This window comes from Nanorana parkeri, unplaced genomic scaffold (assembly GCF_000935625.1).
Source record: "Nanorana parkeri isolate BGI_ZX_2015 unplaced genomic scaffold, ASM93562v1 scaffold157, whole genome shotgun sequence".
In the NCBI taxonomy this organism is placed as follows: domain Eukaryota; kingdom Metazoa; phylum Chordata; class Amphibia; order Anura; family Dicroglossidae; genus Nanorana; species Nanorana parkeri.
The window spans coordinates 631331-650100 of record NW_017306425.1 but is presented as its reverse complement, the minus strand read 5'-3'; the positions used below and the strand labels follow the sequence as shown (position 1 = coordinate 650100).

Here is an 18770-nt window from a genome sequence, read left to right as displayed (position 1 = left end):
GTCTACTGTGTGGTAGTGCCGGCTCTGCTCGCTACCACACAGTAGACACTGCTCTGCACAGAGTCGGCATAGCGGACCGGCCCTGGCTGCTGTGCGGGCCACATTACAAGGTCCAGCGGGCCGGATTCGGCCCGCAGGCCTTGTGTTTGGCACCCCTGTTCTAACTGGACATAGCTGGTGATACTGGTCAGGGCCGTCCTTATAATGAGGCAGCCTGAGACGGTTGCCTCAGACAGCAGCTCATTGGGGCTTGCTGCCCCTTTCTGGCCAGATGACATCAGTGAGCTGGATGGGACACTGGTCAGATGTACCGTGCAAGCCCCCCTTTCCCCCAGGAGCCTGCAGCGCCAAATCCCATCACAACACTACCCCTGGTAACGTGTATCACCAACACCAAGCCCACCACCCCCAATAACGTGCACCGCCAGCACACCACTTCCCTGATACTGATTCATTGTCCGGTTAGCATGCTAAACCTGGAGAAGTGACACAGGAAGTTGCAGTGCTGAACCGAGAAATAAGTGTCACTTGCCTGTGCCAAGGGGTGTAAACTATAAGGGTGGCTGTAGAGAATACAAAACTTTGACGAGTCAATCCATAAACATATACAGTATGTATTTAAAGTGTGTTTTTAGCCGTTTCCATGGATTCTTGGGGTTTCTTTTACGTTAAGACATATTTAGTAATGCAGTTGAAAAAAAAGAGAAATATAGAATAGTCTTGTATCAGACTACAGTAAAAGGACATCTGGTTGGTTGCTGGTGGCCACTGCAATTTGCACATTATTCCTGCTGTTTTCATATTGAATAAACTTGGGAGGTATATGGCAACGCAGAGAAATGTATGTTGAGCTGCTCTTGGCCAAGGGATCCATATGCCGTGTTTTAGTATGTGGGCATGTATGGCAATTTCACAGACCAGTGAGCAAATAAAAAATCTACTGATACAGCACATTTCCTTCAATTGTTCTATGGTCTCAAGATAAACTTCACCCTCCCATGACCCTAAAAGACCATTACAGATCTCTAGTTCGCATTTTACAGTTTAATGGCCACAGGCAGTAGAATTATGCAAAGATGTAAGAGTGCTATTAGACCATATTACTGTAGTGTAATAAACATTTTTTATTATTGGAGAGGGAACGCCCAGCAGATATTAACAGATATTACTGCAGCCAAATAAAGTTGTGGTGTTAAATGTCTATAGAAGCTGCCTTTTACTTTCACCATTACCCAAATGTACCATATACTATACATTGGATATTCGTATCTAGGCATGAATGAACCACACTTAATTGGAAGGTCTGGGCAAGAGCAAAAAGAATAGACAATACAAGCTGAGCAGGAGTCAACAACACCACTAAAGTAGCAGGATGCATTTGCAAACTAAAACAAGACTAGCCAGGGGTCATTACAAGGATTCACGCCAATAGCATTAATGCCAAGACGGAATTAGAGGTTAGCATTAGACTAAGACAGGGTGGGCAAGAGAAGTTACCATGGTAAAAAAAAGGCCACAGTCTGCTGCAAACCCTACAATTGGCATTGACACATCTATCAGAAACCATATTAAAGTGGCACTAAACTCAGGAGGGCTGGTTCACACCACAAAAGTGCGTTCCAGAGCGTTTAGTCTCTGGAACGCAACCCGGCCGGCTACTTGCATTCAGGAGCAGGAGGGGGCATGGCGGTGCATTGCGATCACCCGAATACAAACTATTGAACTAAATGTGAGATTGTAGTCCATCATAGGAGTGAGCCTGGAGCGGTGACTACTTTAAAACACCCATAGGGACCATGGGCAACAAATGTAACCCCCCTCCAAAAGGAAGGACAGTGTCGGCACCAATTCAGAGATTTGAGGATCTACAGCCGAGTGATACACAAATAAGATACATTTTTTGTTAATAGTTAAGGTACTTGAATGCATTTTTAAGATTTAACTACTGAGTTTAGTGTCAAAAGGTTTCCACAAACAATGAGCAAGCAGTCCTGCATATCGCATATTGCAATTTTATACAACCATAATGTATGAATAACAATCTACCAACCAGTCCTTACAGAGAGCATCAGAGGCGTAGCTAGCTCCTTTTGCGGCCGAGGCAAGAACAATGGCACCACTTCCACGCCCCTTCACCCGCAGTGCGATCGGATGCGTGCCAAAACTTAGCCTGCGTTCCGTTCCACTGCAAGCGCAAAAAATAGAGCATACCCTATTTTTTGCGTTTGCAATGGAACGCAGGGGGAGGTTTTGTGAGGGATTGCAGTACGTTCCAGCAGCTACCGCTCTGGAACGCACTGCGTTCAGTGTGAACAAGCCCTAACAATTCATCAAAAAGACAAATGGAGCACTGCACTGCCCACACATTGTAGTTTCCTTGCTTTAAAAACAAACCAATCTATAACTGGAATTATGTTGTCACACATGCGTAGAATAAAATGGTTATAGGAAGAAAAGGTTTTATGGATGACTGGAAGCGGTTGAAGTCTGCCCGGCAGGCCTGAATGGTGGATGCAACTGTCTTGTGATCTTACTTCTCTGTCCTCTCTTCAGGCACCGATGAAAATGCTGTCATCGAAGTGATTGCAAACAGATCCCTTGCCCAGCGTCAGGAAATTAAAACTGCTTACAAGGCCTCTGTAGGAAAGGTAAGACTGCAACACAACAATCAATTTTGAATCATATTGAAATGACTTATCTTTTGAGTGTTAAAGAACTCCAACTAAAGCTTAGAATGCCAAATGGGAGGACATTGTGGACGAACAATAGAAATCACCAGCACTCCGTAAATGAAATTCAAAAAAAGTCAATTTATTTGGACTAAACGACACACATCGCATAATCCAACGTTTCGGGACCACGCAGGGTCCCTTCATCAGGGCAGAGATGTGACCACATCTCTGCCCTGATGAAGGGACCCGGCGTGGTACAACAGGGCTTGGTCACATCTCTGCCCTGATGAAGGGACCCTGCGTGGTCCCGAAACGTTGGATTATGCGATGTGTGTCGTTTAGTCCAAATAAATTGACTTTTTTTTAATTTTCATTTACGGAGTGCTGGTGATTTCTATCGAAGCGCTGTAAGAGTTCAGGGGAAAGGACATTGTGGACAACATCATTTACCCAGGGAAGTGTTGCATTCTGTGGCTTATGTGACAATTGCATTCCTAGGTCCCACCGTGTGCAGACGTTTTCCAGCTCATGGGACAACTATGCAAGCACCAGCAGACTGAGTGCTTGTCACTGGGACAGGTTAACTCCGCGGTTAAACTTTTGCACGCATACTATATGTGGTAGCTGCCACCAGGTGTTCTAACCGAACCACACCGATGGCAGCATCTGCTGTTCCTATTTTGACCATTTACAGTATATCACTTGCTGCCACTCCCAGACATGAATGTAACAGAGTTTTTAAAATATGGTAGCCCTCACGGAGGTAATGGTTCTTTGATTTTGGATTAAAGCATTAAGAGATTAAGCTGAATGATTCAAAAATATTGATGAACAGTGCAAGAAAATGTACACAGAAAAGACAAAACAGACCATAAGGAAACGTAAATTAAAAAAGGGTTTAAGGTGAAAATCACTTGGCAAAGTTCACCTGGCCTTGTGCAGAGTAAGTCTACCAAAGTTACAGAGTAAATGAATCCTAGCATCCCTTCATAATTCAGATGGTAAATGAGAGCTGCTGAGCTTCAAATGCAGCCATCTTTTCTGGTCCCTGAAGAGGGTGTTTACAGAATTAACACAACCAGTCAAAGGGTCTGTGGGTGTGTTGAAGGGCTTAGAGAGTATTGTATGATGCTTGGCAAACACTCCTTTCATGCCAAGTTTCCCAACTATATTTGCAGATGATAGGGTCTCACAATCTGACAACCAACGGATTATTGAACAGAATTAAATTACATTGACACCAAACATGATATGAATCCTGTGTTTGTTTCTCTTAGGCAAAAGAATGGATCCCATCAGCCTTCTGTACCTTGTAATGCAGGCATGTTTAGTGTCTAACTGTTTCTTTTATGAATGTAACTATCACAGCAGCAATAATGGATTATGTATAGAGTTTGGCTCTAGTAGACCAATCATGGGTCAAAATCCAGAATTAAAGGTGTGTATTTGCTTTCAGCCTGTTATAGGATCAATTAACGACAGCCAGTCATGTCTTGGCTGCATTAGAGACTTTTGTGAACCCTGCATGATCCACCTGTATTCCATCTAAATGATCTGCTTTGTGCCAATGCGTCTAAAGATGGCCTGCTTGAATTTCAGCTGAGTAAAGAGGCCAAATTTCAAGCAGTGGTTGTCCCCATTGGCATCCCTCCATTTGACAAAAGTCAATTGACTTTAGTGAGTGTAGCCGGGCCAAAGATTCTTGGCTGATCAGTGAATGCAGCCAATCAGCAGTAGATGCTGGTCATGTATTCTGACAACTAATATCAGAATGCAGTAGCCCATTGATTGGGCGGAGGAGGGTGGGTGCTCCCCTTCCATGTTGTTTAGAGGATTGGGGATTCCCCCATCCATGCTGTTTAGTGTGGATAAAGGAATCTGTTAGAAATTCAGTAGTGCATGGCCAGCCTAACTTCTTCTTTTAAAGGGTTATTAAACCCTTGCATGTTTTTGCATATATCTACTGGTAAGCAGTGGATATATGCAAAACGAATAAAAACATTTTTTTTTCAAAGTGTTAATACTTGCCTGTGTCTCCGCCGCGTGCTCCCGTGAAAATTTATCTGGCAGCCGCAAAGGATCTTGGGGAGAGCGCATGCGCAGTTCAGATGTTCGGCCGGGAGACGAGGAGAGACACAAGGTAAGTCTATGGAGCAGCGTGCATCCACAGACTCTGTGGGACATCAGAGAAGAGGAGGACAGAAGAGTCAGTGCTGGATCGGAGACCCGCACCAGCGCTAAAGAAGAAGATGATCGGATTAAGAGGCATGATTTAAGGTAAGTCTCTACACTAACATTGGGGGGTGGGGGAAAAAAATAGCCTTTAATGTCACTTTAAGAAACGTGTATACAATGAGGCAAGATGGCAATTGGCAAACATACTGAAAAAAAGACTTTGGGTTTACATACACATTAAAGCTGCGTTGACTCCCACTGGTAATCCATGCATGGAATCTAATTGTACGATTAGCTGCTGGAAGTCTTGCACAATGCAGGAGTCTTGGGGGGAAAAACAGCACATGTAGGAAAGTCTGAAGACAATGGCATATATGTAACTAAAACCTATAACATGTAGCAAGTATCTAGTTTGAGTGGTGACAATATGCTGTTCCGTTTTGGCTTCATTAGTGTTGCGTGTTTTGACTATTTATATACGTTTTTGTGCAGTACAGGTTCAGCGATATTCTGTTATGTGACGCTATTGTTCACGTAATACTGCAGGTTTCTAGAAATAATTGCTATCCAGGCTTAGTCTGGTCCTGTCATCTTTCAGTTTTGGGTCATGATCCTTTCAGCACTGCTCTGTCAGAAAACACTTTGCTTGTACAGTAGTCATTCACAGCTCGCAGTTGTGGAGTCTAAAATTAGCGAAGGGCGAGTGTGACGTTCAGTTGCTGAGGAACTAGACTGGGGTTGTCAGGTATGAGTCAGTAACACCAGCACATCAAGCTTTGAGGGACATTTGAATAGGTCTTATTGTGTTTGCATAACTGCTCTCACAAAGTCACTTACTTAGCAAGTGCTTGCCTTCATAGCAGAGGTAAGCTGTGTTTAAGTGCCTGCGAGCTTTCACATCAGGGGAGCCATTCAGGAGGACAAGGGATGCAGTATCAGTGATGGCTAATACTACAGACAAAGTACATTGTGCTGCAGTATTGTATAGACTGTCCATACATACCAAGTGCTGGAGGGCGCCAGGGACTCCCTTTAGTTGTTGGTGTTTATGACCATTGAAGAACTTTACCTCCTCGGTACCTGGAGTTTAACTCTTTCAGTGTGTTCTAAGTGAAAGGATACAGAAATGATCAAAAGGAGAAACTCTTTAGTGCAAAGCTTCTCAAAATGGTCCTCAGGTCTTACCAGCAGTGTTTGATATGTGGATTGTGTCACAAGAGCACTGGAAAGTCTACTTGGCCAGTCTGCTGGTGGGATCAGAGGACAGGGCTGACATCCTGTGGTTTAGTAGAAACTGGTAGGAAAAGAAATCAGCAGTACTTGCCCCTTAAAGCATTGGTGGTCACCTTACTGATATAGGGGGCCTCAAGTTTGGCTCCTGACATCGCTAAAGGACTGCACATAATATCCAGTGACTGTGATACTGCAGAAAGCTGTCAGACTGCGGACAAGCTACAGCAGATGGTCAGAGACTGCGGACAAGCTACCGCAGATGGTCAGAGACTGCGGACAAGCTACAGGTGATGGTCAGAGACTGCTGACAAGCTACAGGAGATGGTCAGAGACTGCGGACAAGCTACAGGAGATGGTCAGAGACTGTGGACAAGCTACAGGAGATGGTTAGAGACTATGGACAAGCTACAGGTGATGGTCAGAGACTGCGGACAAGCTACAGGAGATGGTCAGAGACTGCGAACAAGCTACAGGAGATGGTTAGTAACTGTGGACATGCTACAAAAGATGGATAGAGACAGCAAAATTGCTACAGGAGATGGTCACTGACTAGGAACATGGCTACAGGAGATGGTGTGAGACTGTGCACATGGCTACAGGAGATGGTGTGAGACCAGTGGCGTAACAACCGGGGGGCGGGGGGGTCACTTGCCCCGGGCGCAGGACTGAGTCATGGCTACAGGAGTTGGTGTGAGACTGTGCACATGGCTACAGGAGATGGTGTGAGACTGTGCACATGGCTACAGGAGATGGTGTGAGGCTGTGCACATGCTACAGGAGATGGTTGGAAACTTTAGACATGCTACAGGAGATGGTGTGAGACTGTGCACATGCTACAGGAGATGGTTGGAAACTTTAGACATGCTACAGGAGAAGGTTAAACTGTGCTTCAGAAGTCTTTCATAGACTGGAGACACATTACATGAGACTGCTAGAGAACATGGCTATTTCAGCCCTTTCACAAACCAGTGCTTCCAAATGTGTGCTTCCTACAGCCCCCTTAAAAATCACTGTTACATAAATGCCACAAAACATACAAAGAGAAAAGGGATGGACAGCACAGAAAGAAAGATAATGTGAAAAAAATAAACCAAACCAATTAACTACTATATGCCAGTCTAAGGAATATTTTCCTTCACTGGCTTAAGTAAGCACCAAAACCCCCAAGGGCCACACCGTAAATGCCAAAGGGTCGCATGCGGCCCCCAGGCCTTAAAGGAAAATACTCATGATAGAAATAGAGAGATTGCCAATGCTGTGCCCTCCCTCCTGGAAATACTAGTTTCTTGGCTGTTCACCTTTCTTCAATAGCTACGTACTATGTATGTTTTAGGAAGATATCTGACTTTTATTTGGTATTTCTGCAAACTTGTTCTGGGTCAGTGACTCAAAGTATTGAATGCAGAGGGTCACCTATTAGCCCGGTGACTGAAGACTTGTCATAAGAGAAATATGGCCACTTCCACTGCTGCCCTCGTCCTGGACATACCAATGCTGAGTAAACCTTGTTGGTGCCCAAACTGCAAGGCAAATTTAACCCGATTTGTCTCTCGGTCTTTTCTCAAACTGATGGAAGAATAATGGAGACTTCTCGGGTAACCTTTCCTGGTAAAAAAAAAAAAATATTTAATTTTAAAAAATGTAAAAAAATATGAGTTCATAAACTGCAACCGTGATTACATCATTTCTCTTGTAAAACCTCAGAACTATACACATTTCCCCTTTGATTTCTGCTGTCCATGTGACAGTGAGTCTAGTTCCCATATTGAGGTTAATGAAATTATTAGAAGACCTTGTAGGTGTCAAAATTGCATGACAAGCGTAACATTCTGTTTTTTCACTTGGACTTTTCTCACGCTGATGGAAGGATAGTGGAAACGACTAAACTAACCTTCCCTGGTAAAAAATAAATAAATATCCATTCATAAACTGTAACCAGGACTATCATTTCTTTTGCATAACCTCAGAAGTAGGTCAACAGAAACACAGATCAGCAACCAAGATCAGGCACAAGATCATGATCTGAGATTACAGGTTACTGGAGTACAGGCAAAGTCCATTCAGCAATGAGGCTTTGCGTTTTGCGTTTCTGGTTTAAATAGCCTGCTTGATGCCAATGTCAGTGGTGGCTGAGCACACACATCTGTGCATCTTCCGTGGTGTGTGCACGCTAAAATGCATACTTGCTAATGTGTGTGCACGACATTATTCTTCTATTTAAACCTCTTAGCAAAGTGATAAGTGCACGCTTATGTGCATGAATCTGACTGATATGCTGTTCTTGACAGCCGTGTACAGCCCTAATCGGTCATGTGAATGATTGCTGTTTCTTACTGAAAGTTATACTTTCCCATTACTCACCCTAATTGTTCCCCCTGTGTTTCAAATGTGCTGTTTAAATAAATGTATATTTTAGATTGATACTTGTTCCAGTCTGCTGTCAGTGACATGAGACAGTTTCCACGTTCGACATCAGACAAAGATTACACCATGTGCGTCTCCTGTATTGCTCGCCTGTGACATAAATCAAATACAACAATAGAAGGTTCTTCTTTCTGTCAGCAAGCTTGTTTACTGAAGAACAACCATTCTGAGCTTTTAGAGGGATTTCCTATTTTGGTCTGAGCAATTGCATTCCTTTGATGGTATTTTTGAGTTTTTTTTTTTTATAATTCTCCTAAAATAATGAAATAATTATGACTTAAATGCCAATCATGTAAATTATACAAACACCAGTAGGGCGTACCTATAACATTTGGACATGCTGATTTGTTCTTGACAGAAAAATTCAAAAAGTGGGGTAGTTTTTTTCCCCCCCAGAGTTCTGCTTTAAAAACATTCAATGTGTGATGGGGGCCCTGTGGCATTGACAAGACTGTTAAATTGTATGTAAAGTCAAAATTATTTTTGTATCTTTTATTGCTCTCCGCTGCTCCACTGGAGAGTTTTTCCCTACCGTACAGTCAGGCGGGCAATGGATTTGCCAGACAGGAAGGGAGAGAAAAACTGCAGCAGAAAGCAATGTGAAGCTTACAGGAGTTAAAACTTTCCCTACGCTATATTAAAAAAAATCAGTTTGTGGTGCTATTGGAAATTTCTCCTCGCTTCCTGCCTGGCAAAACCATTGTCAGACAAAACCATTGTAATATACTGTATATATTATAGAGCAGTGAATCTGGCATTCAGCAACCATTCTGTGCAGGTGAATCTTCCAGGTCTATGGAGAGACAGTGATTGATTCCCTACCAGAGACTGTTTTGGTGACAAGGAGGTTGGGCTGCCTCCTGGCGATTGCACCCAATTTTATCTTTTGCTACATGTGCTCCAAGATGGAGACTCTCATAGGTTAGAGTTAGGACCGCGCTACACAGAGATGCCTTTACGAGGCAGTGCGGCTTTCACATATTCTGCAGAAGACGTGTATCTTAAACCTCTGTTTTTAAACTTAGCGGTTAGACAAGTGGTTTTTTTGCATGATGGCTGGTAAGTGTGCTGGAAAACTTTTTGCTGTTTTTGTGACAGTCGCATTTGTGGCTTTATAGAAGGACCCATTGTGCTGAAATCTTTCTAAAGGTGCCCATACACTTTACAACCCTTGCAAGACTTTTGTCTTGCGAGGGTTGTAAAGTAATTTAAAAAATGTACGATCTGCCCATCTTGGACAGGCAGATCGTACTTGCAATCTTCGCAAGTCCGCCCCCCTGAGGGGCGGGCTTCCAATGACTGCAATGCTGAACGGGCAGTGTGCGCGTGCGAACATCGGCCCGTTCGACAGTTATCTCTCGATCATGCTAAAAACCAGCCGAAAATCGTACGATTCTCGGCTGGTTTTCCAACATGCTCGAAATACAAAAGTCGTGCGACCGTACAGTAGAAACGGTCGCACGCCTTTCATACACTGCACGATTATTGTACGATCGTGGGATTTCCTTAATGGACCTTAATGGAGCACCAAAGTGCCATTAAAAAAAAAGGTTTTGGTTGGACATACACTTTAAAGGGCTCCCTGTCTCTGAAATTTGAACCTTAAAGGCAATTCACTTGGTGACACAGAATATATTGTATATCTTTCATAAAAAGGTTTCCATACTACACATCGGTTTATGTTATTCAATGTGTAGCCAGACAGCTCTGGGCTCCATAGAAGTTGCATGATCTGCTATGGCTATAGTTTAATATTGGTTACAAGCAGTGTTCTAGTTTGTCCTAACCAATCAGTTTCTTTTGTGGGGCAGCTTGGCATGTAATTTACCAATTTAGAGAACCACATAAATAAAGGCAAACAAAATGTAAAATTTGAATCAACTTAATAAATACAAACTGATGTATTAACTGGTTAGGATTACCACAAAAAGTTCACACTAGTGGCTATTTAAATTGAATGCCATGAATTGATCATTCTAAGTTAAGATGTTCACACAATGACCATACACAAAGGGAAATATCGTCTGATCTATTGACCACATTTAGTACATGGATAATGGAATAATCATGGTGTTCCTTCAAAAGGATCGTTATTGGCAAATTACATTCAAGATAACCCAGTGGATAATTAATTGCCCCCAAAACGTATAAGAGGAAAAAGTAGAAGGAAAAAGTCCATATTCATTTTTGGAAGCAATTGGCTTTTAAAACAATGGATTTAAAAAAAAGTTGATTTGGTTTACTGCCCCACAAGAAAAGAGAAAGATTTATTTTTTATTTTTTTTAAAATAAATGTATTTGTTTTTTTTTTTAAATGTTGTATTCTTGTGACTTTTAAGGATTTGGAAGAGGACTTGAAATCTGAGTTAACAGGACACTTTGAAACCGTGATTCTCGGCCTGCTGACCCCATCAATTCTATATGACACACAAGAGCTAAAGAAAGCCATGAAGGTAACAACCAACAAACAAAGTAACCTTTTTCCTGGTATGTATGTATGTATGTATGTATGTATGTATGTATGTATGTATGTAGGTATTGCTTCTGACCTGAAGAAGAGAGGTTCACTCTCGAAAGCTTGTCTTGTATATATTTTGTTAGTCCAATAAGAAAGGTATCATTGGACACTGCAATACTGCGTTTTTGTCTTTTTTTTTACATATATATATATATATATATATACATACATACACATACACCACACACACACCACACACACATACACAATCCCAGTGTAGTAGGGATTACACGCTTAGTGTGTACTTTAAAGAATTTTATTTTTTTCACAAGTACAAAGCATTTAGTGCACGCACTCAAAGTGTGCATGCGTGGATAACGGTTCAAGCATAGACATTGGTGTATTACAGAAAATATGCTCATCAAAATTTGGCAATCTATAGCGATCGCCTAATCTATGTTTATAAAAGGCAAGAATCCATTCTATCGGGGGTCCCGACAGATGTCAGAAACACGTAATAAAAGGGAATAAAAAAAACAAAGGGGGAAAAGAAACTGGGGGAGAGGTAGGAGATCGGGAGGGGGGGAGAAACAGAGGGAGTCATGATGCACGATCCAACAAATGGTCTAGTCAGTAGTAAGCTAGAGAGTAAGTGTTTTTTAAGGGTGTTAAAGGGCGTTAAAGGGTCAGTGTCAGGAGCGTCCGCGGGCAACAGCACGGAGGGAACCCGCTGGCAGGAAGCGGCCTAAAAAGTCCGGAGGCAAGGTAACAAAAGGGCAATCCAAAGGGGTAGTCAAGCGCAATCCAAGGTCGAGGCAGGCAGCAAGGGTCAAAGGCGATAGTCGGTCCAGGGTCGGTACACGGGAAGTCAGCAGAGGATTCAGGTAACAGGCAGCAAGGCACATAGGAGGAGAGCTTCGTATGTGACACCAAAAGGTGGAATAACTCAGCACTGAGCCAGGGCTCTGGCCAGGTTTTTATAGCCAGGGGGTGTGAGTCCGCCCCCTTCCCGAGGGCCAATGGCAGGCGAAAGGCGTGTGTGTGTGTGTGTGGGCTGGGGACCCTCCCCCAGCAAGGCCACAACTGAAGCTCAAACAGGTGCACGCGTGTTGCGAGCACGGCCCCGGGATGCGCGCGCAGCCTGTGTACTGCGCACGCGCACCCGGCGCGTAGCTCGCGAATGCGTAGTGGCCGCCGGAGCGCCGTGGGTCTGCCAGGCTGAAGGGTGGTCTGTACCCTATGCCGTATCCTCTGACCTCGTGGGGGGGTGACGCCCCTGGCATCCTGACAGTCAGTAAGCGGGCATCAAAGGTCGGCGGGAGGAAGTGTTTCACCCAGGGTTCCCATATCTTTTCGAACTTCGGCATTTTGTCATTTAGGCGTGCCAAGAGTTTTTCGTTGGAGAAAATCCAGTGGGTTCTTTTTTTGGAGGCTCGGAAGGAAATTTTACTGGGAAACCATGAGCTGGCTATGGTATGTTTGGCTGCAGAGAGGACCTGTAGCAGCAACTTGAATTGAGGATGGGAGATATTTGTAGGTCTGACGTTGAGTAGTGCTGTTTGAGAGGTAGGTGTAAACAATGGTGCATGACCACCACATGTGGATATACGTGCCGCTGTCAGGGCAACCACAGAAGCACGAGCCATCACAGCCCGGCAGATAATGCTAAGCCTGGGAGGGGGTTGTATACCAACAAAGGAGTACTTTGTAATTTCTTTCGAGTACTCTGGCGCTCATGGAGCAGGAGTTGGTGGAGGTCCATATCTGGGACAAGGTGTCTTCTGATAACACAAGGTCTAGGTCTTTCTGCCAGCGGTCCATATATGGGTGATGTGGTAAAGGGGTCGGTTGTAAGGATGTTATGTAGAGCATGGAGATGATGCCAGGAGAGTGCGGATCCCGTTTACAGAACCTTTCAAATGGGGATATAGACAGAAGATTACCACTTAGTTTCGCACTAGCATGTATGAAGCTCTTGACTTGTAGGTATCTAAAGATTTCGGAGGATGGGAGTGAGTATCTAGTTCGGATTTCTGGGAAAGGCATAATATTTGTCAAATGTGGAGTGGAACGTGTGATTCCCTTTTCTTTCCATTTGTGGAATGTGGCCGGAGAGTCGAATGCTGGAGGGAAAGCAGGATGGTTAAAGAAGGAAAGCATGGGTAGGTGAGGGAAGAGAAAGCCACTGGAGTATTTAGAGGCGTCCCATATCCGGAGAGAGTGGCGAATAATGGTGTTAGTAATGGCGGTCCTATCTTTGGGAAGCATCCATAGGAGGTTGTCAATTGTATATGGGTCTAAAGCTTCTATCGAAAACCCAAAGTGGGACTTCGTCAGTGGCGTGATATTTGGTTACCGTTGCCAATTGGGCTGCATTGTAATATTTTTGGAGGTTTGGTATGCCTAATCCTCCAGTGTGCCTAGTTTGGTACATGGTTGTCTGCGGAATTCTAGTTTTTTTATGAGACCATATAAAAAAACCATATAAATCCCCCCCCCTCCCCCTCCCCCCACGGCGCTCGGACTTACCCAGCAAGACAGTTTCAGATCGATGTGTGCACTGCAGGGGGCGGGGCTTGTGACACACACACGCCTCCTGTGACTCACCTCCCCTCGCGCCGCCTGTTACTATGGACGCGGACGGGAGGGGAGGTGAGTCACAGGACCTGCCCCCTCACCGAGAAGCCCGTCGGCAGTGCGGGGCCCCGGTGATCTAACACTAGGACCCTGCACTGCCCCATATTGCAGGAGCGGACCCCACTGAGGCTGTGGGGGTGCCCAGGACAGCCTCAGGCCCCGTTCGCCAGCACCTGCTGCACCGACGGTAGTTCCGCCACTGGGCACATGAATCGAGATAACATTTTACATTAGGTCTGTTTTGTGTGTCTGTGTTAGTTGTAACTTCAATACCTTGTCTGTGATATGATTTATATGTATCCTACATTAGTGCAAATTTATTTTTTATATACTGTACACATTTTTCCAAAAGAAAATAATTACATGATTAAATATGTATTAGGCTGCAGGCATAATTAAACTATAAATAGCCATTCCTAGAGATGTGCAGTTCATTCCAATTAACGCATGAAAATAAAGTCTTATCTGTTGATTTTAATAGTGATGAGGAACCACTTAATAGCACTTATCTCCGTAAATGCAAGTACATGGAAGGGCGGGTATAGCAGATAGAGAAAATAGAGCATGGGGCATATTTATAAAAACATTAGCTAAATTCATGGAGGTAAAGGCTGAAAATAGGCAAATGCAAACCGGGTGAACTTTCAGGAATGCTGAATGTTGGGGTCTGGATAAGGAATTATCATAAACATTTGAACGAGAGCTTAGAGTCTTCAAAGGGAATAACTTGAAATACCTGAATTTGGTTAGCTCACACTAGTGAAGGTGACAAAGTCTTGTGAAATTTGCAGAGATATATATATAATATATTGTGGTATTGTGTGGCAATCCCACAGTGGAACTGGGGGTTGTAGAAACCCAGGACTCTCAGCCAGAGAGACTGAGCAGTTCCAGGAAACAAATTATTTTGCTGGGAAAGAACTGGCTTTGCAGTTCTCTCCAGAAAACCTGGATTTGGTATGGGATCCTGGAACTGGGAGATTTCAAAGAGAATTGGGAGGGATGAAATCTCCATTCCTGGGTCCATGGTTTAGTAGGGGCCAGAACCTAATGATTGCACACCTGTGCATAGCCCTTATGGAAAGGGTGCTGGCTAGTGTTCTGGGCTCCAGCTGGGAAGAGGAACAGAGGTGTTCAGGAGTCAGGAGGACTCCACCCAGACGTCAGAGGGGAGCCAGGTGGCTGTGTGTGCTGGAGGCACCTCGTAGACAGCCGAGGAGACAGAGAGCCAGTGACACATGAGGGATGTGTTTGAGTGCCCATGAGGGGAGAGGTCAGGAAGGTCGGTGACCCTAGGACCGCTACGACACACTGCTGAGAGAGCAGAGTGAGGGCTCATAAGCAAATCTACTGAGCCATATAAAGGGAACTGTCTTATGTTGCTGCTGATGCAAGATATCTTTCTGTTTGCCCTAAATAAACTGCATTTGATTTGACTTACCTGGACTACAGTGGAGTGTCCTTGTTACAATATATAAAAACAAATGATCTACATGTCAGGATTCCATAGTTCATGGTAGGGCACAGCACCACAGAGCAGGTTAGATCAACAAGTGAGGCTATGCATCTCATATTCTATGCCCCTGTTGGGGCGGCACAAGCTGGATCTGTGGAGTAGGAGCCATATGGGAGCAGACTGGTAGAAAGAGGTTTACCGGAAACTGGACTAGGGTCACTCTGAAATGGATAAAACTGGGAAGTTGGATTAGGACCTGCTGAAGTATCAGGATAGTCCCATGTGAGAGAAGGTGACTTGGGTTTCCCAGGGCACTGAGTCAAAGAACCAGCAAGTATTTGCCAGGGGCCACCTCATGGAGGTTTGGTCTTTACTGCATGCTAACCCCAGGTTGCGATCCCTGCATTAGCCCTGAACAAGCAACACAGACAACGAGTCAGAGGTCACCAGGAACAGTTCAGAAGTCTGCGTGAATTTTGGCATGGATGGTTAGGAGCAAGCTAGAGGTCAAAGCTTATGGCAGACATGGATAATCGGGAATAAGTGGGTCAGGACAGGCAGCAGACATGGATAACCAGAAACGAGTCAGAGAGCAATATGACTGGCAAGAGAAAAGAAGAGCAAAACTAAGCTGAACCTTTCCATGTGAAGGATCAGACAAAAATGTCATTGTGGCTGTGTGTGTATTTGTTTTCTTTTACTGACAAGATAATCGCAATGGCAGCTCTCTTATTTGTTTCTCTTGTTAAAGCTGAACTCCGGGCACAAACGTTTTTTTTATTTTATTTATTTATATAATGCTTAATAGCCACAATGGATATACATGTATGTACTTTATGTGTGTGTGTGTGTGTGTGTGTTTTCATTTTATTTTTGTATTTGTCAGAAGCTAACTAAATTGACTGTTTTTTGTTGTTCCTATTTGTAGGGTGCAGGAACTAATGAAGGGTGTCTGATTGAAATCTTGGCTTCACGGTCAGAAGAAGAAATTCGTAATATCAATGTAACCTATAAACTGAGTATGTTCTGGATAATATAGCTTATTTTATGTGTTGGTTACGTGTTTAGATGACGCACTGAGCTTTTGAGGAATGCTGAATTAAGTTTTACTTGCTTAGGAGAATATTACATCAGAATACAGCATTTATCCAGCATACAGAGAAAACTTCCTGTATATATCATAGAGACTTAACATTGCACTACAGCGCCATCTACAGCTCAAGACACAACAGTACATTAGCATATGCTGCTGAATTTCCAACATTATGTATATAAGAACAGTTGGTAACTGCAACCAGTTACTTGAGCAGTATATGTGAAGTTTTTGGGTTTTGGTTAGTGGATTTTTTTTTTTTAAGTCGTTGGATATACTGTACATTTGAGCGGCTGGCGATAAGGTTGTTGTTGTTTTATCTAGCCCATATTTTGCTTGGTCTACTGGTACTAGTTTTACATACTACAATATGTATGTAATCATGTAGATGCTAGGGATGTTCAGCTACCAAGTATCGAACTTGGTACATGTACAGATACTTTTCCAGCTCTAAGACTAGACTAGACTAGACTGAAACTCAAAAGTTAGGCAGCTGTGATCTTTAGGGAGCGTTGGCTACAGGGCTCCTGGGATTTGTGCATTTTAGTTTGTATTGCTTTAGAAAAAAATTTGACCTTTCCCTTTAAGAAAAAGTATCGGTAATTGAAAAGTATCGGTACTCGTACTCGGTCTTAAAAAAATGGAATCGGGGCATCCCTAATAAATATATATATATATATACACACACAAAATGACAAAAAAAAACGTATTTTTGGCCTAAATTGCGGTGCATCCTTGATTTTTCTCTCCTCCGCGCTGGCGCTGCTCTGTGTCCCAGCGGGAAGAAGAGAAACTGTCTCAAGAGGCCGAGCGGTGCAGAAGGAGAGCGCTGTGAGCTGCCAGCGTCTCTCCTCCTTGCACCGCTCAACCTCCTGCCACAGATCAGGAGAGAGGGGGTGTGCGGCGAGACAGCTGTCACAGGAGGCCGGCCAGCAGTAGAGGGGAGGCGTCAGCTGTCATATCGAGATCTCCTCCCCACACCGCTCGTTTAGCCTCCTGTGACAGCGAGTCAGGATAAGCAGCGGGTGCAAACACTCGGCAATCAGTGATCGCTGAGTGCCGGTACATAATTGAGGGCATGGTATGTTTACTATAGCCTCAATTATAAATGAAAGGGAAGTGATCTACATCACTTCCTGTTCATTCATGATTGTGGCTATAGTAAACATAAACACACTATGTTCTCAATCTCTTTTTCTATTTTAAAAGTGAAATATCAGGGGCCTGAAGCCTCTAAAAGTAAAGTAAAAAATAAAAATATAAAATATGGAAAATGTAAAAGTTTATAAAAATGTAAAGGTGTTAAAACAGTTTTTAAAAAGTTAAAAAAAAATGTTTTTTTGGTTTTGGCCTGACATTTTTTTTTTTCATTTTGGTTTTGAAATGTTCATTTCGGTGCACCTCTAAAAATATATATGTATATATTATTGTACCGATACCATTTTTACCAGAGCAAGTACTGATACTTGTCCAAGTCCTCACAGATACTAATACCTTTTTGTTTGGTGTCATGTGACAGTTTTTCTAAAACAATACAGACTAATGATTTCAGGACAGTGGTGGAGAGCCAGGACCCCGTGGCTATTGTAATACCCGAATAATGACTGCAGCTTATTGGCTGTAGTCACTGTTCGACCAACAATTTTCTAACCAACTCCTTTAACAAATATTGAAAGAGCAGATGAAATTTTAGCTCATTCAACAGAAAACAGCCAAAATGCGATCATATATGCCAGCTTTAGACTAGCAGGAATCCAGCAAGGTAAGCAGTCTAAACACTAAGCCACTATTCAGACTACTGACATTTTCTGTACCAATGAACCAATGATCAAACATGTTTTTTTAGACCATTGACAGACCAAGCTTTTTTTTTTTTTGCTTTTGTACTTTGATCTCACACATTTTCCCTTTTGTTGCAGAAAATGGCAAGTCTCTGGAGGACGATATTTGCTCCGACACCTCTTTCATGTTCCAGAGGGTGCTGGTATCCCTAGCTACTGTAAGTTCCCTTTGGCTAGGAATGCTCTACATCATAGAGGCTCCACAATCAAAACAATGCTTTATACTTTTATTTTGTAGGCATGAGGCATAGTCAAGGCCATCTTTTGCATTCAACAATCAAAATCATATTTATAAATATACCGGGTTTATAGAATAAAGGCTGCTTGGTTTCCAGAACTCAAAATATTCACATAGCCTGGCTTAAAGATCCAACCCTGGGCAATGCAAATAGAGCAGAAAAACTGAGCAAAATTCATATGGAGTGTACGGAAGGAGACCAAATGATCCAGAGATATAGGCAATTAAAGTGTTACATGAAAATCTCACCTTTTCTGTAAGGGCTTATTCACACATTTTTATTTTCCAGTAATAAAACACATTCATTTTAGTGCATAGAGATATAAAATAAATAGAAATCTCATTTTTTTCTATGGCCAGGGCTGGATTTCCCACAAGGCCACCAAGGCCTGGCCTCGAGGTAGCAGGGAGTAGAGGGGTGGCACAGCCGCCTAGCGGGTAATTTTTTTCTACATTTAGCCCTGCTTCAGGCAAGCTGGGCTAAATGTAGAGCGAAGAAGCCGCTGCTCGTTTAGTGCAAGTGATCCCGGCGATGCTGCCGAG

At 43.3% G+C, this 18770-nt stretch overlaps 1 protein-coding gene across 2 annotated transcripts in view; it reads left to right on the top strand.

The window, feature by feature from the left end:
• Window positions 1-18770, top strand: part of ANXA4 (annexin A4) — a 72742-nt gene that overhangs the window by 31552 nt on the left and 22420 nt on the right. For both annotated transcript variants that reach the window (XM_018554408.1, XM_018554409.1), the window contains exons 4-7: window positions 2554-2648; window positions 10844-10957; window positions 15984-16074; window positions 18068-18147. In XM_018554408.1, coding sequence (XP_018409910.1) covers window positions 2554-2648; window positions 10844-10957; window positions 15984-16074; window positions 18068-18147 — 380 coding nt within the window. The remainder of the gene's footprint in view (window positions 1-2553; window positions 2649-10843; window positions 10958-15983; window positions 16075-18067; window positions 18148-18770) is intronic.